This window comes from Asterias amurensis, chromosome 13 (assembly GCF_032118995.1).
Source record: "Asterias amurensis chromosome 13, ASM3211899v1".
Lineage (NCBI taxonomy): Eukaryota > Metazoa > Echinodermata > Asteroidea > Forcipulatida > Asteriidae > Asterias > Asterias amurensis.
The window spans coordinates 19,084,687-19,108,377 of record NC_092660.1 but is presented as its reverse complement, the minus strand read 5'-3'; the positions used below and the strand labels follow the sequence as shown (position 1 = coordinate 19,108,377).

At 38.6% G+C, this 23,691-nt stretch overlaps 2 protein-coding genes across 2 annotated transcripts; one reads left to right on the top strand and one right to left on the bottom strand.

The window, feature by feature from the left end:
- Window positions 1–306: 306 nt before the first annotated feature.
- Window positions 307–14,113, top strand: LOC139946023 (polyadenylate-binding protein-interacting protein 1-like). Its single transcript, XM_071943605.1, has 11 exons — window positions 307–523; window positions 1,909–2,163; window positions 2,611–2,799; window positions 3,755–3,867; window positions 4,745–4,853; window positions 5,163–5,273; window positions 5,645–5,763; window positions 6,348–6,513; window positions 7,068–7,122; window positions 7,800–7,926; window positions 8,733–14,113. Exons 2-11 carry the CDS (start codon window positions 1,945–1,947, stop codon window positions 8,821–8,823), a joined length of 1,299 nt encoding a protein of 432 aa, XP_071799706.1. The 5' UTR covers window positions 307–523; window positions 1,909–1,944; the 3' UTR covers window positions 8,824–14,113.
- Window positions 14,114–14,285: 172 nt separating this feature from the next.
- Window positions 14,286–21,586, bottom strand: LOC139945972 (probable splicing factor YJU2B). The gene is made up of 6 exons (XM_071943524.1): window positions 21,464–21,586; window positions 20,132–20,324; window positions 18,784–18,987; window positions 18,005–18,177; window positions 16,700–16,838; window positions 14,286–16,096 (listed from the first exon to the last, which is right to left on the bottom strand). Exons 1-6 carry the CDS (start codon window positions 21,464–21,466, stop codon window positions 15,384–15,386), a joined length of 1,425 nt encoding a protein of 474 aa, XP_071799625.1. The 5' UTR covers window positions 21,467–21,586; the 3' UTR covers window positions 14,286–15,383.
- Between the last annotated feature and the right edge of the window lie 2,105 nt (window positions 21,587–23,691).

Here is a 23,691-nt window from a genome sequence, read left to right as displayed (position 1 = left end):
GTGTCTTCAAAAATGACACACCGCGCAAATGCGCGACTTTGAAGATTGCGCTCAACCAGTGTCACTGATAAAGTGCACCCAGACTACATTTTTTGTAAACGCAACGTGACTGAAGCAGGGTAACTTGTTCTTATGGAAAGCCTGAGCAGCAAATATCTACTGCATAAATTTGGCATAATTATTATTTAGTTTGTTTTTTAAATGACCTGAATTGCTTTGGGAAGTACAGTTTGACAACTTCATTCTGCAAAATATATTATTGTAGCCATGAAATATCTTTATTGTGAAGAGGATTTTAGACAACGTTTATTGCGGCAAGGGGAACACAAAAGCTATTGACCTTAGAAAATTAGTATGCCGTCCACGCTTTCCATACAAGAAACTTCTAGTCAACCTCGGTCTCAAACTATTGCTCTTTGTGCAAAAACCAAACCAGGGTACAGTTGTTGTGTTGGTTAAAGGTTGACAGCATCTCGGATATGTACGCAGATTGTGTTGTTCTCCATCACTTCGACGAGAAAAAGTAAGAACTAACAATAATAATTTTGCCTTTTCTTACAAAGTTTTACCCAAACTGTGTGAATTTATGTTATAAGTGGGTACCATTCTATGTTGTCTAGCAAGCATATACGGATTTTCCTGAGGTTTAAGAAGCGATAAATTTGGGATAGAATTTTGTATGTTTTGTTTGGCAATCATTAAATTGAATGATCAATAGAATAGTCAATACGAAGTTTTATTATGTGATTGTTTACTGTGACCTGTGTTGTGTGTGAGTGCATGGTGAGTGAAACGAATGGAATGCTTTGGCTATGAAGGGTTATGTGTTATATTTATTTAGTTATGATTAGTATCAGTTATCAAACAAGCACGCGCGACTGAAATACAATACAAAATAACACTTCTCTCTCTTCTGTTCTGCTGGGCCGGCTGTGAGTGACTGTCACTGTGTATAGGGGGACGGAAAAGTTTCCGTGTGGCGCCACCACTTTTTCATTCGATATGAAATAATATAGTATCAAATTAACCTCAATGAGATATCCCTTTTTGTAAAAATGAGTGAAAAAATGGTGGCACCATACGGAAAGTTATCCTATTGATACCCCATATGGTACGACTACGGACGGTCAACGGAGGCTGAAATCTGAGTTTGATATTTTTCAAATTGTTGGACGCAGCTCTGAGGTGCTGTATTATTTCTGGTATTTTCCTGTATTTATCGAGCTAGCCCACCTTTTTGAGCTGTTAATTAATAATGGCTCTCTTTTAACATCATCGGTCTCACTCATCACTGTCGTCACCATTACAGCCCACCTTCGATACATGTCTAAAACGCAAAGTTTTCAAAGGTCGCAAAATGCGTGGTAATTTGGTTGTAAATTTCTTCCATTTAATTAGGGAAATCCTACACTACTCCAACGTACTTCATTTTATTCCTTACTTTTGAGGAAATACTATGACACATGACAGGGCTTGCCAAATGATGACTTTGTCCAGTTGTGATGATTTGAAAATTTCTAAAGTTAGGAACAACACACAATTCCAACAAGGTTTGTTTTTGAAAACAAGTTTGTAAAAAAGTATAAGTGTCTAATTTTACTCAAATGAGATATTTGACACAATAAAACTAACATCTCATTTCAAAAGGTGGTCGACAGAAAGAAAACTCCCTAGATAGGAATACACAATCAAAGTTGTGTTACTGCAGTGACACATCTCAAAGTCAAAATAATTGTTTGGGTCTTAAAAACTTAATCTTTTGCCATAACTATATTTAACATTACTTTGAAGTGAAATAATCCTCAAAACGCTCATTACTATCAATTGCTGCTGTAGGCTTCTAGCCAAAGGTTTGATTGCCATTAATTTAAAAAGTGATACCCAAATGTATACTTTCCATTTATCAAGATGCCATTAAGAGAGTGCTGAACTATTGACCACACAATGAGCTCATTATCAGCATCAGCCGCTGAGTTTGTACCCGGAAGGAGCTGGCAACCAGCACCAGGCCTTGTCAGTTCAGCAGCTGCAGCAAGGACCGATGTTCAGCCGCAGCAGTTCACCAGCGCTGGACCTGCTGAGTTTGTACCAGGAAAGCCATGGGCTGGCGGGGACGGACTAAACTCTGGGCAGCCACAACAGTGGTCTAACGGGGAAGAACAGGTAGAGATTACTTTTGGCCTTAAAGGGGGTAGTGTTTGGGTTGGGATCATAGAGTTAAGAACTGTTCATACTTCCTGCGATTGTGAATGCGATACAAATCATTTGCTTCAGTTGCCCAATTGCTGTGAAACAGTCGCTGCGAAAACAGACCTGTGGCGTCAAAATTCTTATCGCATTTGCATTTGCAGGAAGTATGAACTGGGCTTTTAAAGTGTTTTTAATTCGATTTGGGTTGAACAAAGAAAAACTGACTAGAGAAGGGTTTGTAGCAATGGTCTCGGAATTCATGTTTGTTGTGCTGTCATTTAACCTTTGAGAAAGACTCCTCTAGGTTTGAAACTACAGGCCATTCACTATTTTTGGCATTTATACCAAACTGTAGGTCCCTTTGGTTAGTGAGTTGTTTGCAACAGCTAATTCCATTCTCATTCTTCTATCTTGTCACAGTACCAGGCACAGTATGCCACAGGAGATCCAGAACCCCTGAGCATCCAATTGGTGAGGGATGTGTTAGGAAGTCTGAATAGCAATCCAGGCATGTTTGAAGACCTCATGCATTCCCTTGTGGCACGTCTCAATTCGACCATTGTTTCAGACGATGAACTGAGTGCAATTGCCAGTATCATATTTGAACAGGTATGTAATCCATAGTCAAGTTCGCGCAAGGATCAAGGAGTGTCTTTCTGACAAATATGGTGCTTTAAAATTGTTTATCATAATAATAATAATAATATTAATAGTGGCTTTTTATATAGCGCTCAGGTCCGTCACGCAGTGACGCTCATGGCGCTTCAACATTATTACCCCTGGTCACTGGGCCTTAAATCATTCCTTAAACCATCTCAGCTCCCTTGGGGAGTATACAGCCTGTGCCACCAAGTATGTAGCGCAATCCAAGCTTATCAATCACAAGAACCAACTCTGCCCTCACAGGTTCCCATTTACCCCTGGGTGGAGAGAAGCAATTATAGTGAAGTGTCTTGCTCAGGGACACAAGTGTCACGACCAGGATTGTAATTATTATTATCCACAGGCTAGAAAATAGAGCTTGGTCAGGGCTCAAAATAAACTCTGGACCCGAGGCCTGTGATGTTAGTGACTGGTCAGTAGACTCAATTGGGACAAGCCTGATGGTCTTATGTTTTTTATTTGAATAAAATACCTCATTCAAGAGTATCTAAATTACATTTTTGTTGTATGTATGTAAATTATTTTGGAAAAATTGTAATTGTTACTGTAATTTGGTCATTAGCCACCAGTGTAAGAAACAATTAACTAAGCTATCTTTCTAACTAACAAATAACCACAAATGGCATAGATCTTGTCAAATATCATCAGAGGTGGATTTCACAAAGTGTTAAGACTAGTCTTATCTCGAGTAACTTGTGCTTACTTATGACTAGCCTTAAGTTTTCAATAACTCCTAAAGAGTTCTAGAACTAGTCCTAAGTTAAGACTGTCTTTGTGAAATTGACCCCTGGTCAATTTAAAGGATAGGGTATGTTTCTTTTGTTGAATAATCCAAGAAAGCAAACAAAATAAAATCAATAATAACATCACATTTTGTTCACATTCTTGTTGATTTTTGCAGTCAGTTTCGGAGCCAAACTTCAGATATACAGGAGCCAGAGCTTGTGACTATTTGACTGTGCATCTTAAACTCCCACCAACAATTAAAACATTCAGGGTACACATCAATCAAAGGTACAGCATCTTTTCTCTTTTTCATTTTGTTTATAGTTTAGTTAATTTTGACCTTACCCATTGTTTGAATTTGCAGAAAATAGTGAAAAACCCATGCACATTTTTCAGCGTGTAAACACATTGTCCTTAGCGGAATGTTTTCAACGGCAATGGTATTTTAACTTGTTTATAATGCAATTGTTCACCATTTGAATGTAATTTTTATATGTGTACACTTCTGAATTTTTCGTAATTATCGATTAAAAAATCAGGCCCCAACCTAAAGGTTTTGAAAAACTAAAAACACTTCTGCCGTTGAGAGCGCGCGTCAAAGGACAATGCCGCTGACGTTATCTCTGGGAGCTTGCTTTGTTATGCCTCCACGCTGCAACAAAGCGGCTTTACAAATTGGAGCTCCCAGAGATGACGTTTTGAGAGTGATTACGTAACAGGGCTTTTCGCAAATCTCTCAGAAAAGCGCTGGATAAGGGCATTCAAAATGATTGTTTTTTTACACAATTGAAATCTTTTTATAGTCGTATGACTCGAGTTCCCTATTCTTTGAAAACACTTTAAGTGAATTTCAGCAAAGTTTACAACTTGACATTTTCGTTCAAGCAGGTCTTTAATGTTGGTTCTGAAAACTTATAACAGCATTTTTTTTAAAGATTTTTTGACACAGTTTTCTTGAATATGGGTTCATCCCCCCAAGAGGGAAATATTTCACAAGTGGTTTTAGTATGAACTTCATAATCAGGAAGCTTTCAGACTAAAGGTTAAATTTGATAGTAAGATTTTTTTTTGTCAGAGTAAATGGTTCTGGGAGTTAAGACACCTACTCTTATTGGCAGAAAATTTGTCAAAAACGAATCTTTGATTTTTCTATTGGACCTAATAGAATGAAAGATTCCGTCGAAAGAAGTGATCAAATGGCCAAAGACCCAAAACAGATGGGACGGTTACATGGCGCTACCATGTTCCTCGCAGAATTATTTCTGAACACAGAGGTAAGTTTATGTTTTCAAAATCTTCTTAATACTGTAGAAATTAACTCAAGGCAGCCTCTTTGATGACGATGACTAGAGAAAGCTAGTCGAAACGTTGAGACAATTACTAGTTTAACAGATCAAATTTTACTCCAAACCTTTTGAAATGTTTTTGAAACGTTTTTGAAGCTCTCCCGAACCACATTCCTTTGACGGGAAATCTTTGCTGCAGTGCTTCTTGCCAAGTTAGTTTTTTTTATGGTCACAAATTTTATGACTTATTACCACTGGTATACCCTCCCTTTAACGCAATACTTGACTTTTCGGCAGGTGGAAGGTAAGAGGATAGCAGTTTACCGAAAAGCCCTGACTGAACTGATGGATACGTTGGTAAAAAACGCCAGCGACGAAAACCTCAAATGTCTTGGCCAACTACTCAAGGTAGGTGTTTTTATTTCATTTGAAAGTTTTTATTTCGTTTTAAAGTTTTAATTAGGCCTGGTTGAGAAGCCAAGGACTCTCAGAAAAGCGAACTTAATCACTGTACTAGCCAAGAACCCCCCATGGAGAGAAGACAATGAAGGACACTTCAGTTTTAGATGTGGGAGGAAAACCTTGGGCAAACTGATGCGGTCAGTTAGGAACTGAAAACCTTATCCAAATAGTGCCCCCCCCCCCCTGCATGAGTCAAACCAGGGTCCTGGAGGTTGAAGGCGAGGAAAGATGCCGCCAAGCCAACCTGACCGCCTGTTGGTTAATTATCCAATTGCTTCTTTGTGACATTAAGAGGTTTACATGGTTTTCATTTGTAGCTTTCAGGTAAAGAGATTGAAGACTACGATAATGCGCAGAATCAGAGCACAGTATCCAAGACTTTAAATGAAATATTCAACGAGGCGAGGAGGCATACAACGAGGGACATCATGGACAAGTAAGTCACTATTTTAATAAATTGTGCTGATAATCTTCAATTGAGACAGGTGTTTTTATGTAATTCCAGAGTTTTGGGGATATGGAAGGAAAGTCTGAGATCTCAGTATACTTAAGAGTTGAAACCAACGGTTCTTTTCAGAACCACCCCAACTCATTAAAGATAGTCATTACATGGTGTTACCGCAAACCTTTCCATATCGTATTTCCACCATGCAAAGTTTCAAATCCTACTTTACACTTTGGATGATTACGGGCCATGTTTTATGGCCAAGGCTCAAGTCTATTCACGGAAAGACATTCGATATTGGATCTAATCCTGTTATAGCACCAAGTTATTGTTTACAAGGTGCTATGGCACAATATGCTGCCAATCCAACCAGGAACACCACGGCGAACCTCCTTCTCTTTTCGATAAAGTGTACCAGGTTCTTTTACGTGCATTACACAACACACATGACCAACGGGTTTACGCCCCATCTCAAGGACGAAGCATCGTGGTTAAGTGTCTTGCTTTAGGACACGGGTGTCACGACTGGGACTCGAACCAACACTCTAAATGTATCAAAATAATTGTTTTCCAAGGGGCATCCGTGCGCTGTGGTTGCAGCTGTTTGAGCTGCGAGGGGCCAAGTGGGGTCAAGCGGAAGTGAAGTACAACAACAGTAGTTTAGGTCCACCTGATGTAGCTAGTGGTAATGTCTACATGGCAGCGGGAGGAGATGCACCACCATCTACAGCTGAGTTCACTGTGAGTCTATTCAAAAGATTGAGTTAGTTTGGAGGTTTTAATAAATGTCTTTATTATTATTACTATTATTACACCAATCGAAATGTTGAGTTGTCAACCACCGGTTCTTCTCAGAAACAACACTACCGCAAAAAAATTTCACCTGAAGTGTAACTGGGTTCCTTTTTATGTGCATTACACAACAAACACGACCTATGTCCCATTGGAAGGACACAGCAACAATGGACCCTTCCCATGAAATATGCTAATTACACTCATGCATGCGTACAGACTCTGTTGGTTGGCAAACGCCAAAGAGTTGTGCACTAAGCAGACCCGCAATCGCGTCTGCGTCACGCACCCATTAGCCGTGTACAAAACAGCGCGATGTTCCCTCATTTTGCCAACCAAAACGTTAGTGCGCGCGCGCTTTGTGCAATTTACAGATTTCATGGGAAGGGTCTATTGTAAAGTTTCTTGCTTAAGGACACAGGTGTCAAGACATTGGAAAAGATTGTTCAACGATTGGGGGACAGTTAACAATTTTTACTCAAGTCCCATTCTTCTCTCAACAGAATGAGCCAGTCTTCTACAATAACCAAGGTCAAGTTATCACCGCTGCAGAAGCAGGTACGGTTAGAAATATTGAATAATGTTTAATATTAACATTTTTATCCGCCCTGTAATTGGCGCTTGCGCTGTTGGATGTTGTATAAAATAAAATAAAAATATTGAATGAAATAAGTCTCATAGGGGGATGCGATATTGCAATGAATAGTTTGGTATCCAACAGATGTATCTAGGATCTAGAGAAAAGTATGAATTTTACGAAGGTAAAAAGTATTCAAAGAGTAATTAAAATATGGAGAAAGTAAATAGACACAGCTGGAACCTGAAAAGCTGCCAACTCTCCCTGATGCTGCATAAAGTTCCCTGAACATAAACCAATCTTTGCACGTTCTGATGAACAAATTGGAAAGTCTCCTAGACTATGATCAATTTGCCCCTAATTATGTTAACTTATTGTTGTATAAAATGTTCCTAATTGCATGATGCAAATGTTGGCAGCTTTGTTTTTTCCCCCAAGCCTAAAGCCCGGTTCATACTTCCTGCGAATGCGAAGCGAATGTTGACGTCACAAAATTCGCAACGAATTTTGCAGCAGTTCAGCTCTGGTCAACTCACTTGCGAGTATTACTGCGAAAGGATAGTTGTGACGTCAAATTCAGGTCAAATTCGCTTCGCATTCGCATTCACAGGAAGTATGAACCGGGCTTAATAGTTTCTAATATTATTTGACCTGGTAGGTTTTGGTGATGAGTTAGATGCGGAGTATGACAACTACACCTATTACGACGAATCTGCAGTAGATCCCTACGCTGATTACGACTTGGATCCGAGCCATTATCAACCAGACACCAATGAAGGGCTTGAGTAAGTCACCCTCAAAAAACCAAGTTAGGCCCAAATGCTTGAGTCCGATTAACACCTTCCAATTCTATTGATGGTACATATGAAGACACAAGAGATGAATCTTATCTTTTAGCGCTGCTTGTTCAAATATCAGGGGTGGATTTCACAAAGAGTTCAGACTAGTCTTATCTTGAGTTAAGACAAGTTACTTAACTTAGGACTAGCCTTAATTTTTTCAATATCCCCTAGGACTAATCCTAAGTTAGGACTAGTCCTAAATCTTCGCGAAAATCCACCCCTGGTCTTTTAAAAACAATTTTTGGCCATTCAACTTTTTGAGCAACGAGTTCTTTGGTCTGGTTTGATTTCCACCCCAAATAAGAGCCATGAAAAAAGGTCAGCATTAAAGGCCCTTGACACGTTTGGTAATTACTTGAAATATATACTGTACTAGCATAAAAACTTACTTGTTAACAAGCAATGGAGAGCTGTTGATAGTATTAAACATTGTGAGAACCGGCTCCCTCTGAGGTAACATATAGTTTTTGAGAAAGAGGTAATTTCCCACCGAAAATATTGGAATCTGAGAAAGACCTTAGGCCTGAAACCTATCTTTAGGCAACTGAAAGCACACACATTTGTTGTGCAACAAGGATGTTTTCTTGCATTATTTCCTTGCAACTTCGATGACCAACTGAGCCCATATTTTCTCAGATTACTTACTTTATGCCTATGTTGGGAAACACCAAATGAGAATATTGATCTTTGACAATTACCAAACGTGTCCAGCGCCTGAAAAATTGTAAGTATTTGTATTTTGTCCGCAGTTATGCCGACGATCTGGACGAATTAGATGCTGAAATCCAAGCAGCCTTCAGTGACTTCCTCATCGAGTCTGGGCAGGGGGAACCCTCATGAATTATTCATACATATTCAAATATGTAAAATACAGTATTGAATACATTATTCTGTTGCCATACTTCCATAGTATTGATGACCTCTGAGTGAGTGGTGCACCTCATTAAAGTTTACTACAAGAACAAAGTTATGTGAATGAATAAATCATGAGTAATTCATGATAGGTCAAGTAATGAAGAGCATATCTGTCATGAACGGTTCATGAACGTAAAATTTATTTATATTAATGTTTCCAATGATAAAGGTACACATGATTGGTTGAGCTGATGAAATAGTCGCAGAGAGTGTTCATGTTTTGTGGGATCAACTATACACATGAAATAACAAACCTTGACAAGTTTTGGCCTAATTTGTGGTGCGAGTCAGGAGAAAATTGTGAAAAAACATACACAATTTTGAAAAAACATACACAATTTTCAGTTTGATTTTGGGGGTTGAACAAAGAATTGACTAGAGTGGGATTCGAACCAACGACCTCCGGATTATCAGTTTGAAAGCACATTTTACCTAAATTTGGTTGTACCAACCGACATCAGCTGTGTGTTCTTTAAAATTTTTAGCTGTTCTCGAACAATATGACTTCATTTCAGAGGGAAAAATTTCACACAAAAATGGTTCTAGTATGAATTTCATAATCAGTTAACCAAAGTTAACCAAAATTAAACAGCGTTTTTTTAACTTCCCACTCCTGTGTAATACCTTTATAAGATTATGGCTGTATACTACATTATGGTACAACTTGTAAAGCACACATGCAGTACATGTTATGGGCAGCTAGAGTGTGTGAATTATTTTGGGCATTCAGCGAGCATTTCAAAATATGTATAAAGCAAAACCCCTACTCACAAGAGATTTCTTGCTCGTTTCCTATCACATCAATCACAGGCATATTACCTTTTTTTTTTTACCGAACTCAGGAAAGTATACAGTGCTAACGCACATCGGTTTGTACTGGTGTATGGGTAAAACGAAAATTAATATTCTTTATCCCCGATCGAATTTAACATCTGTTAAAACATTGGCAAGCATTTTATGTGATAACTTTCACACTGACTGACCTTTTGTGAAAGCTTTCAAAAATCAGAAGTTAGGTAAGGTCATAGATCGGTAAATACTCCCCAAATTTACAACCATGAAAACTTGACTTGGTCATGTTGGTGAGAAACACTGCAGCTATTTATAGTGATATACTTTTTGGAGAAAGGATCCCCTTCAAAGAAAAATTAAATGGCTCAGAAATTTTTTGGGACCAAACACATGATTGAATCTGAGAAACGATTCATGCATGAATCGTTTTTCAGATCTCTCAGGGTTGGTGTCCATTCTTGAATGCTGTGGCCAGACATGCGCAGACCTGCCAACATTGGCATCCAAGAAATAGGGACAAATCTGGACTGATTTTGTTGTTGTTGTGGGAGGTGAACATCGGAAACTGTACACTTTACTTTTTTAGGAGTCAAACTTCGGGTCTCCTGCAATGTGATGCGGTTGGTACCTGCCGGCGTCTCACTAAACATGGATGTATTCGATATTGGTATGAAAATAAAGTGGCAGTTTCTGGCTGTTTTCTCAGAAAGTAGATGCTGTATTCAGAAAAAAACTATCACGTGTGAACTGATTGTATCTCCAGAAGACGATCAGAGCATACTGATCGAAACGTCGAGTTAAACCAACGGTTCTTTTCAGAACCATCCCAACTCATTGAGAGATTGTCATTACATGGTGTTACTGCAAACTCTTCTATATTTAAATGATTGTTTCTCGCTTAATAATTTTGGCTTTACATCGGCATTACATTAAAAGTACAATTCCAGTACAATCTATGACCCTACCTCTAAATAAGTCCTTCCTTATTCTAGCCATGAACAACAAATTAACTGATCAAGGGAAAGCAGCTTTTGATGTCGCTGATGTGTATCACTTTTTTGTTAATCTAACAGTGAAGTCATGAACTCAACACTTTTGAACCCCACTTACAGCCATTGGACCCTTTCGGTACAGAACAAACAAAAAAGTTCACAGATCTACAAATAATTTACAGGGTTTACAGAAGGCAATGGTGAAAGACTTCTCTTGAAATATTATTCCATGAAATGCTTTACTTTTTGAGAAAACAGCAAAACAATATAAATTCTCGTTAACGAGAATTACAAATTTATTTTAAACACATGTCATGACACGGCGAAACGCGCGGAAACAAGGGTGGGTTTTTCCGTTGTTTTCTCCGGACTCCGATGACCGATTGAGCCTAAATTTTCACAGGTTTGTTATTTGATATAGAAGTTGTGGTACACAAAGCGTGGGCCTTGGACGACACTGTTTACCGAAAGGGTCCAATGGCTTTAATACACATCTACATGTACATGCATCTGAGCATTAGCTTATTAACTACGAATGGTCAAGTCTATAATTTTATCGTTAAAGAGGGCAAGGCCATTTTCATGTTGCAAAGGCACTTCCATGGGAAATCTTTTGAAGGGGCACCAAGGCCAAAACAAGGGGCAACGGAAGCCATGGCCTTGTATTTCCAGACCTAAATTGTTTTCTTAAGCTCATCAGCAACTATGTGAAATTTTTTAAACATTGCTCTCCTGCAAATGTTTAAAACTTGGCATATTCAGTCCTCACATCATCAAAAAATGGAGAAGAATTCTTATTGTGATTAGCTCTCATACCATCTTTTATGTAAATAAGTGAACTTTTGATTTTTTAAATTAGGTTTTTTTAGCGGTTCTTAAACTGCGTGTAAGAACTGAGGGTTTGGAATTTCGGTTTGGTTTCAGTACGGAATAAGTCAATACATATTTGAGGTAATTCTTTTTACCTTACACTGAGGCCAATTTCACTAAGATGGATCTTTACCCAGCAAGGACCATTCAATGTTGTATGTATAATTACACCACTGCTAAGTAGGACTTGAAACTTTGCATGGTGGAAATACGATATGGAAAGGTTTGCGGTAACACTATGTAATGACTATCTCTAATAGTGTTGGGGTGGTTCTGAAAAGAACCGTTGGTTTCAACTCTACTTTTCGATCAGTATGCTCTGATCATCTTCTGGAGAAGAAAAAAAAAGACGATCAGAGCATACTGATCGAAATGTCGTTTTGAAACCAAAGGTTCTTTTCAGAACAACCCCAACTCATTTAGAGATACTCATTACATGGTGTTATCACAAACCTTTCCATACACCACTGACTATGTAAACACCCACCTGCTATAATTCCCACTGGCTTTTATCTTTGTTAAAAGCTATTAATTTGTTCCCCAAACTTTTCGAGCATCAACAAATTTAACTTAACAGAAACAATTATTGATCACTGAGCCATGTAGGGGTTAAATTTTAATTAGCCTTTTTGAGGTGTGGTGGCCGCTATAGGAGTGTAGTGTTTGGTTTTGGTATATGCAGACTAGTTTACCCAAACCGTACAGTGCTATAGTTGGGTGTACACCATACCTCAAAATGGATGATAACGTTTGGTACAACAGCTTGCTTAAAGTAACAAGTGACAAATTTACCACTTAAATTTGAATTCCTCTGACTATAGAAATGGTTGCCATGTTACATGATTCGGAACAAGATTTTGCGTCAAGAGATGGTGAACACCTACCATTCACAATACTGAATGAACGTGTACAGTGCAACGGTACCAGGGTGTGCTCATCTGGAGGTTGTTATACAAAAACTTGGCCCGAACCATTTGACACAGCAACTGTCTCGATTAGTCTGAGGAATTCAAATTTAAGCGGTAACTTGTAACAAAGCAAGTCACAAGTACCAGACATTATTCAAATCAAACTTGCAAATGGCTGATTGGCATCAGTGATGTGCCGTTGTACATAGTGTAATGATCGAATGATAAATGGCGGTTTGGCGCAACAAATGGTGGAACTTCTGGGCTAGCTGTGTAAGCAAAGAGTTCCTGGTAGCATATGCTTGCGCACCAGTAAAGATTTCCTGCTGACCTGTGGAATATGCTTGACGTAAGCCTGGAATTCCCTGCTTGCATTTAAGCGCTGACTCTTTGCTTGCGGTAAGCAGAGCCATGAAATTGCACCCACTTTGTGAAGCAAAAAATGGTGTATCAAGTTGTTGACAATATCTTAAATTGGTAACTACTTATTATTTGTGCTGTACTACTAAATAATATTAATATTTTCATAATGTACATTCTGTGCCTACATGGTTTGCCGATAATTACAAAATACTTGTATGACATTTTCCCCGGTATATTCTTTTTGAAATTTAAACAGTGACATATGAAATTTTAACGTAACTTTGTAAAGGGCAACCCATTGCTCTAGATTGGAACATCCAAAACGCATTCTTCCTACATTGCAAGTCATTAAGTGGCAACTACCTAGTTCATTACAATGGAATTTCACCTTTGAGAGGGCAAGGCCATTTTCACTTTGCAAAAGGAGATTTCCCTTAAAAATTAAGTATATGGGAAACTTCTGAAGGGGGGACATGACAAAGACCAGGGGCAACAGGCTATGGCCTGCGTGTAATTGGTCTGTCATTGTATGCAATATAAAAAAAAATAGGCACAGCAATAACATCTCAATGTGCTTTACATTTCTGCACTGGTCATTTGGCAAAAAACATTCCTTTGATCTTTTTTAGCTCCCTCGGGAGTGTACAGGCCTGGGCTGCTGCGGCGCTCCGAAGGCTTTTTCAAACACAATGTCAACCTCTACCCTCGCTGGAACCAATTATAGTAAAGCATCACAACGTAGTATAATTAATTATGAATAAATATAATTAAATTTTTAAAACATTTGCTTGAAAACCCTTCCATACAGCATAAATACCACAAACATTCATAACTTTAAATTGTGAACTTTTGTATTTATGGACACTTAATGATTGGATTGGAATCAACTCCAAAAAGAACAGTGTCCCATCCTAGGTAGTTTAAATTACAAAATGTTGTATTTTTTTGTTTTAATAGCCACACAATGTAAATCCATCGGTTCATTTTGTATTTTGTTGTTTTGAGTTTTGTTTTCATATGACAGTATGAGTGAGTGTACATACATTTTCAATGAAATAAAACCAATAAAATAAATTGCAGTCTCTTGCGTATTGTCTTTTGCGGTTTGTATGTTCAGCACCATTTCAGATTCAGCATCTTTACCCCTTTAGAGAGCCGCCATGGCGCGCCACAAGCAGATCAAGTACCCAAATTTCTGGCCGTAGGGCAACAGTGTGATGACATTTGTCCCACCGACCCTCCATTTCTAGATCTGGATTGTACATATACATGTATGTTCACAACGCTACGAGTTTTATTCAAGCCAATCGAGAAGAGAGAAGATGAAGAAATTTCAGTTTTAGGTGTGGGAGGAAACCCCAGAGCATTATTCCAGGGAAAACCCACGCATTCAAAGTACATGTAGGGACTGAAAACCCAATCCACATAGTGCCCCCAGGGTGGAAGGTCTTCTGCTCTAAGAACTTGTGCCAAATAATGTCTTCCTTGATTTTATCCGCCCCCATGATCGGCTGCCTTCCTTCTCTGAAGGTACGACCTCCAGGATTGTGTTTGTGAGATTCCCCTTCCATCTGACCATGCGATCAACCCCAGGGGAAAATCTACAGGACTGCAGGACTTGTGGTGCAGAATCTTTGCTGGAACAAGATTTTATTAACAAGACCAGAATCAAAATGAGACGAGACTAGAATTCAAAAGGAGCTAACACAGTTTTATAATTGTAACTTTTATTAGAACAAAACACTGACAAGTTTGATTTCTTCTGTTTCATGAGTGATACTGCGCAAGATTGAAAGTTATTTCAATGTCTTGAGCTCATTGACCGACACTGAAATCACTGGCCTCAGGCCGGCGGTCCAGAGTAAAATTCAAGCCCTGAAACCAGATCAGTTTCCTCTTTTTAGACGCCTGTAAGCAATCTCTCTTGCTTGCCAATAACAGCTCTCCATTTCATCAAGCACAGGTTTGTAGTGTGGCTTGAGTAACGAGCTTGGAGCAGTCATACAGTCATCTCAAAGAGATTGAATCTCTTGTTTTGTGAAAACATGCTCCAACATCTTCATGTCCCATAGCCTTGCAGCCATTGGGGCTACCCCAACGATTTTTGACGATATTACTCCTCTCTTGTCAGCTTTTAGCCAGTCTGATACATTGTAAGTTCCATGGTCTCTTTCCCTATCCAGTTCTTGATGACATCAATCTAGATACTCCTGGGTCGTCCACGCCTTCAAGCACCCTCCACAGACTCTTTGAGGATAATATTTGCCAGTGTTCCCTTGGCTCTAGTGATGTGACCAAACCACCAAAGTTTTCTTTTCTTTGCTGTCTTCACCAAGCTGTCATGCCGCCCGATGTGACCGGTAACCAGCTCTCCAAATCTGACCTAAGTGTTTAGATTGTGGGAATTGTTCTGTATCACAAGAAGTCTTCTATAGCAATTCAACTCAAAGGCACTGATGCGCTTTTCAATCTCTGCGATCATTATCCATAATTTGGCAGTAAAAAGGACCAACGCAATCCCCACATTTGAAAATAAGACTTCCTCCTGGTTCTGACACATTCAATCATCGCTGTCACTACTACTGTAGTCACACAACACTAAGGACTTAACACCCATTCCACCATGATTTATCGTCTTAAAATTCTTCACAGATTGTGCAGTACCATTTTGTGGATGCCTCATGGCATCTTGACAAGCAGAACGACTTTGTTGACTCGTTTCTGATAAGACCTGGTTTTTTAAGTTGGCATGCTCCTTGCTCTCTCCGCTATTACCCTCTAACACTCTATCTTCCAATCCAGACTGTTCATCACTCAAAGTCGGAGAACCATTTTCCAAAATGGACGTCCTCTGCTGCACCTCATGATTTGAACCACCACTTTCCAAGTCCATCGACGGTTCTTTCCCCTGCCCAAACTTCTCACCCTCGCACTTATCATCGATCGGACTGTCCTCTTTCTGACTTTTCCTCCTCTTGACTACAGCTATCCCAATCTCATTCTCAACTCTTTTCCGAGACACTCTCCTCACATCAGCGCCAAAGTCACTGAAACCTTTACCGACTCTCTTCATGGATTTAAGCTTCTCAATGAGGTCAATGCCCTTTCTGATATCTGTGGACGATCGGGATGGTGACTTTTTCGACAATGAGGGTGCTATTGCTGGTGTTTCTGGACTGGAAGATGAGGAGGAATGCAATTGCGCTGACTTTGAAGAGAAAATGCTCCTGTTTGTGATTTCTGCTCTTTTTCGTTTCTGTACGTCATCCGATGCTGAAAAGCAAAAAATAAAATAAAAATTGATTATTCATAATGTTCAACCCTTGACAAAACTCTGTTTTATGTAGTGCATGGATTTCTTTTATGACGGTCATACATTTCACCAAATGTACATACGGAGTAAACAGGCCTGATACTTCAGGGAGGCAATGGTGCCCATTGGTGCCCTTGAAATGCTCACGTAGAAATTTACAATTTCCTACTAGAGAACCCTTTGCTAAGAAGAAAATGCCTTGGTGCCCTTGCCCTTTCAAAAATGAAGCATAAAAGCAATGCTGTGTCTCATTTAATTTGTCAAGTCACCTGCACCACCACTTATCTCATCCATCTCAAATCTTGCAAATTTTGTGGTGCTCAAGAGGTGTTTCTACAGCCACAGATCCACAGTCAACACCCAAAAGCTGGATACACCTGTAGGACATCACTTCAATCTTCCTAATCACTCCAGTATGGCTTGATTTTACAGAGCATTGAGGTACTAGGTAACCAGACTAGTGTCCGAGTGCATGGAGTAGGGAGAAACTGTGGATAAGATGCCTGTGTTACCTCTTAGCCTTTGAGAAAGACTCTGCCATTAACTATTTTTGTAATACTCACACTCTACCGCGCTGTAGTGCAGCAGCGATGCCAATTTCTTGTCCTCTTCGCTTTCAGGAACTAAAGCGATATCCAAAGACGATTTCACCAGCAAGGCTTGATCTTTCTCATCTGCAGACTTGATTTCTTTCTTTTCCATCTGAAACAAATATCCTAAAATATTACAATTTGAACTGGAATCTTAAGTGTTATTTTTCTTCTAGTAAGGAAAACTGTCTCTTGTGGTTAATTATTTATTGTGCTTAAAGGCACTGGACACTTTCTTAAATGTTTAACAGAACTTGTGACTGCCGTTTAACTATTTTAACCATTTCTACAGGTCCAATCAGTACTATGACGTAGAGGGAGCAAAATGTCAAAACACTGTAACGGAATAAAAATAGAACACTGTATTTCAGTCTATACATTCACAAAATCACAAACCACAGTGGAGTGGTGGCTGAGCAAAATGGCAATAAAATGAAAAAATATGAACCGTATGAAATAAATGGACTACATTTGTACGAAATTTAGATAAGAAACATTCAAACAACAAAAGGGATGTCAATCATTCTCCCTAAATAGTGTCTTTATGAAAAGGAAGGACTCATTTTTGTGTACTCTTGGCTTCATTTAACCGCTAAGGAAATTATGAAACAGATTTCAATGTTAATTATGGTTACAAATACAAACATTTATTTGGCGCTCTACAAGGAACACTGCAATCAGAATCAACAACAAAAAAGAGAAAGCATTAAAACAAACAGATCATAAGCTGGGAAATAGGTGAGTGTTTAGTTTGCGCTTGAAAGATGCAATAAATGCATTTCCCAGATAGCACACAGCGGCTTGTTCAACAAATAAGGGGCAACAAACAACAGAGAATGAACTGTCCCCAGCCTTCCTTTTGGAGCGTGAAACAATCAGCCAGGTAACAACAGGGCCCAATATCATGGCCCTGAGTACTGTAAGTAAAGAATCAGCGCAGGGAATTCCACGCTTACGTCAAGCGTGTTTTACGGGTTAGCTGGAAATACTTGGTTGTCCACGTGCTTACTTCACATTACTAGGCATTCTTTGCTCACACAGCTAGAGTAGAAATTTGGCGCTTGCACAGTAAGCGGAGAATGGTGATAGTAAGTGAAGAATTCGGTGGTAAGTACAGCCTTGAAATTGGGCCCTGAAGAGGAGCGAAGCCCCCTTCATCCTCAAGGCTCATCTGTATTGAAAAAGGTCAAATCGTCAAAATCATAACTTAGAAATTGCCATTGGAATGATTTTAAGGGTTCACCAGTTAAAACGCCCCAACCTTTGAATAAGTCCTACCCTGAATTTCTGCCTCAGCATCCTGTTCTGGTCGAAATCATTCTTCCAACTTGTTTGAGTGGTCTCCAGTTCATGCAGAGTTGGAATGACCTTCTGTAGCTTGGTGCTGTCGTCTACACCATGCTCCAACTTGAACATAGGATCTGCTGCCAATTTCTTGACGGTTTCTCGGTCTGCCAGGCAAAGGTAATAATAATGATAATTTGTGGTTGAACAAAGACAAATTTGCTAGAGTAGGATTTGAACCTGCGACCTCTGGAATAATGTGCCAGTGCTCTACCAACTGAGCTTTCTAGCCCCATGTGGTCTCTCTATCTTGTCGAAATCTTTGTTCAGGGGTGCCAGTCGAAGCCATACAAATGCCGTATAGCCAGGGATCACACACAGGTTTACCACAACTCCTTCAAAGCGGCAGCCAGGGGATTGCCTTAAAGGGATGCGATAAGTAATAAACCAAAACTGTCTTAAAGGCACTGGACACCTTTGGCAGAAAGACCGGTATTCTCACTTGGTGTATCCCAACATATATATGCAAAAAATGAAAAATCTGTGACAATTTTGAATCAATTGGTTATCGAAGAAGCAAGAGAATAATGAAAGAAAAACATAATTGTTGCACAAATTTTTGGGCTTTCAGGTGGGAGTCGTTTCTCACAAAGTGTTCTAATACTATCATATTCATAGTATAATATCAACAGCTTTCCATTGCTCATTACCAAGTAAGTTTTTATCATAAGTGTCCACTGCGCAGAAACTTAATATACTGCAATGAGACCAACCTTCTGTTAGAACCTGCTCGTTCTCAGCCATGTCCCATTTCTGGTTTTTGCGAGTGGCCCCCGTCACGATAGAGTAGTCACACTCCATCGGGTTTGTTTCCATCTCAAAGTAATGGTCACACAGATGGCACTTCATCCTGAATCGATAAATCGGGGTGGTGTAGTAGTTCCCCACTTTCGTCTTCTCTGCGTTATAGCGCACACCTGCAGGAACATCAAGAAGAAAAATGTATTAATACTCGCCAACTTATGCAAAATAAATGCAAAAATTTGAAATTATTTTCACAATTTCTGAAAGTTACATCAATGTTATTAAAAATTTAAATTAGTTTTGTTGACAAAGTATGAATGTTGGAAAAGCACAAGTGCATGTTGATATTAATCTCTTCCCCAAGGAGAAAAGATGCCGTTACCACAAAATACTTTTAACTCCACAGATCAACTATTTTTCTTCCTAGTTATCAACCAACTCAAAAAGAAATATTCCTCTTTTCTATTATTAAATTATGATGATGATATATTTCTGGTAATGAAAACAAAAATGCCTCATACATGTACATGTAAGTGAACTGTAGTTCACAAGCCTGAGGAAACCTTTACACAAGGGTGCTTGCTATGAGAACCAAAAACACCCCTGCTCGTCCCTGATGAGTGTTTTTGGCTCTGAGTACATGGGACCTAATGCCTTATGCCCCATCCAGAGGACAAAGCAATTGTAGAAAGTATCTTGCTCAAAGAGACAAGTGCCACGACCTACACTCTGCCCATCAGATTGTATTGAGGCCCTTTACTAAGGGAATAAAAGCGACGAGTCCTTAAACAGCCGTTTAAAACCGGCATGGTTGTGGTCATGTGATCGGCGAGTGCCTTTATCACATTGCCACTGCCAAGGTTTTAAACGACGTTTAAGAACTAGTCACTACTCTTTTACTCCCATTCATACATGTAAATGCCCTTTTGTAAAAAAAAAACCATGTAAAAAGTTAAAATTTTAGACACTTTGACAATCGTAAATTCGAGGTTTGTACATACTTTTTCAAAAACTTTGTAAAAAAATGTTTGTTGCGCATATGTTGCGCATATTGTGTGTACATGCGTTAAGAAATAGATTACGCGCTGTCACTTATAGCTATGAATTACGTTCCGCATAATAAAATTGGCGTACATGAGCTTGTGCGCCCGACACGCGGAACCCAGACGGTTATAAACAGCTCCAGCTGGTCATTATCAACTGTTTAAACATCCCCACGTGAAGCCCTATCCACAATTAGGAGTAGCGAAACTGTCTTGGGTATTTATGAATAGAGAATAGAAACCTCTAAGTTGTGGACCAATCCTTATTTCTTACCCATGCCAATGTGTTTGCCACATCCCCCACACCAGATGTTGTACGGCATCTCAAAGCGGATGACCAGGATTCCCTCGCTGAGTCTCTTGGCCCGTTCCCGAAGAGGGTGGGAGTTGCGATACTTGTTGATTGACCCATGTTTGTTTGGATCAAAGTCTGGCGGGTAGTAGCGGTTGACAGCTTTCCTGTCAGACTAAAAAAAAAAGAGAAGAAAAAAGAGGGATAACTATAATATAATTGAATAGATGTTGAAGATGTTTCACTACCTGCTGCTAAAGCATCTATTTGAACTGGCTCTCGCTACACAGAACTCTGGAAAGTACCGAGTATACAGTGCTAACACACATCGGTGTAAGGGTAAACCACACTTAATGTAATATTATTATTAAGTAATTGCAAAATATTGATGTAAACAAGTATCGTCTGGATTGTTATTGCTATAATCATAACCCTCAAACCTCTATCCTCTGTGATCGTAACTATTTATTGACCTCAGCAGTGAGCATGGTGAGGGGACTTTTTCAGGGTTTGTGATGATTCAAGGGATCTGGGGTGGATTTCACAAAGAGTTAGGACTAGTCTTATCTCGAATTAGGACCAGTTACTCGTCCTGGAAAAGTTTCCGTATGGCGCCACCACTTTTTCATTCGAAATGAAATAATATAGTATCTAATTTACCTCAATGAGGTATCCCTTTTTGTAAAAATGAGTGAAAAAGTGGTGGCGCCATACGGAAAGTTATCCCTCGTCCTAACTTAGGACTACCCATGCAATTTGTATATCTCCTAGGACTAGTCCTAAGTTAGGACTAGTCCTAACTCTTTGTGAAATCGACCCCTGTACCCCTGCCCGGCTGTCAACAAACATTCTTTCTGCTATTTACGCAATTACTGCATCATCTGCACTCAGCACAAGTTTATGAGTCAGTAGGGGCCTATAGACGCGAGTAAACATACAACTATGACTATCTGACAGAAAAATGGGATAACTTTCCGTATGGCGCCACCACTTTTTCACTCATTTTTACAAAAAGGGATATATCAATCAGGTAAATAAGTTCCTATATTATTTTATATCGAATGAAAAAGTGGTGGCGCCATACGGAAACTTTTCCGAAAAATGAACAAAAAACCGAAAAAACAAAAACAACAGGGATGCTGGTGGTCCAACAAACTATTTGTTGATAAATGATATTGATTGATATTATAAAAAATCAGTTGTTTGGTGACGACAGACATTTGTGTTGCAAGTACAAAAACAAGTCAGCCAACTCTGCTCTACTAATCCTGGCAATGAAGTGACTGGTCCTGTTTCTATGTCCTCAATACTCACCATCTTGATAAAGTATCCTCAGCACAGCTTTACTGTGGGAAGCACAGCTCTATACTGGCTGGGGAGGGAAGTTTTCTGGTACTTTCCTGTGAATCTTTTTTTGACGAGGAAAACAAAAGTCTGGCGCCACCAAGCGACAACTGAACAGCACAAAAAGATCGATGATGTTTTTTTTTCACGGCCGATGCGTTATGGCGCCCTCTTTTGAATAAACTTCCACTAACATTTATCACTGCGCCACTGGTCACACCCAAATTCCCCGCCCACACATGGACCATCCAAGCTTAACAATAATCTTTGGAATATCGTAGAGCATAAACTATACATGGCCGATATGGGGGATTCTTGACTTTAAATTTTTTCGAGAATTTGTGTGGATTTGAAGGTTTTCTTTTATTTCCAGATATTTTGAAATGAATTTTTTTTTTTTAAACTAAAATACAGAGGAACTCAACTGATGGATAACCCAACATTTAGTAACAAGCAAGACTTGAGACAAAATTTAAATCAACAAGTTGTTTATTTTAATAATTTCTCTGAAAATAGAATATGATTTGGAGGATACGAAAGTAGCATTTTTAGTATTTTTATTTATTTATAACATGTATATTAATTTGAAGAAAAAAAAGTACAATTATTATACTTGGATTTGCATTTGGCAAAATGAGTTAAAGAAACAATAATTATGATACAATATTTTATATAATATGAAAAAAATACAAAAACTGAAGGAGCATATAATTTGAAGGTAATCATAATTCTGTGTAATTGCAGTAGGGTGTAAACTTGTAACATCTTAGTACATTGTACGCTACAGACAAATTTTAAGGATTGATTTGTGGCATTAAAATCAACATAATCCCAAGCTTGCCCGTACAATGCGTTTTCTTGAGCCCATTCTGCTTATTTTTTTCACAAAGAAACCAAGAATCATTGTCAATGTTTGCAGAACTTCAACATACTTTAGTGTTCATAACTCCTACCCTATTTATTTGTTATTAAATTTACAATAACGATAAAGATGCCAGATTGAAATACACTTTCATTTGCTAGAAAGTTAATCACAACAAAGCTGCAATTATTTGCATCTTGCATATCAAGGAGATTTTGTATTGAATTTGTAAAATAAATTACATCTTCAAAGAGTCAAAAGGTCATATCTCACGAGGTCATCTTTGCATGGTAGTGAGGCATTCTAACAACAAATTTGTGAAAGAAATTACATTTTAAAAGGGTCAAATGGTCATATCTCACAAGGTCATCTTTGCATGGTAGTGAGGCATCCTAACAACAAATTTGTGAAAGATATTACATTTTAAAAGGGTCAAATAGTCATATCTCACAAGGTCATCTTTGCATGGTAGTGAGGCATTCTAACAACAAATTTGTGAAAGAAATTACATTTTAAAAGGGTCAAATGATCATATCTCACAAGGTCATCTTTGCATGGTAGTGAGGCATTCTAACAACAAATTTGTGAAAGAAATTACATTTTAAAATGGTCAAATGGTCATATCTCACAAGGTCATCTTTGCATGGTAGTGAGGCATCCTAACAACAAATTTGTGAAAGATATTACATTTTAAAAGGGTCAAATAGTCATATCTCACAAGGTCATCTTTGCATGGTAGTGAGGCATCCTAACAACAAATTTGTGAAGAAATTACATTTTAGAAGGTCACAAGGTCATACATATCTCTCCCAGCAGAAGTTAAACTGAGTTACCGATGCAGGTAGCTAAAATACACAATGTTATCAAATAATTGATGGTGATTAACAATTTGTGGGAAACAATTACAAAGTTCACCACAACATACTAAAACATTATGCTGCTAAAAATGTCCACTTATCTGTGACAATAATTTTGGAAGACATGACAATATTTTTCCACCAAACCATTGGCAATAAAAGAGGCAGCATGCAACTGAAAACTTTACTGTGATAATTTCAGAACTGTATAGAAACAACAAAGCATGTTATAAGTGCTGATATATATTTCTTACTGAAGATATTTTCTGCTACTTCAAAATGGAAAAACATTTAAATGTTTTTGTTTATATATTTATGGGGCCACAAAATCAACCGTTCCAGAAAGAGACATAATTTTAGGCATGCATACAGCAAAATGCAGATGTTTCTGTGCGGAAGGAATTTTCTGGGAAAAAATTTTCATGAGATGATTTTGTTTTAATAATAATTTCAAAAACTCTTACAATGATAAACATTAA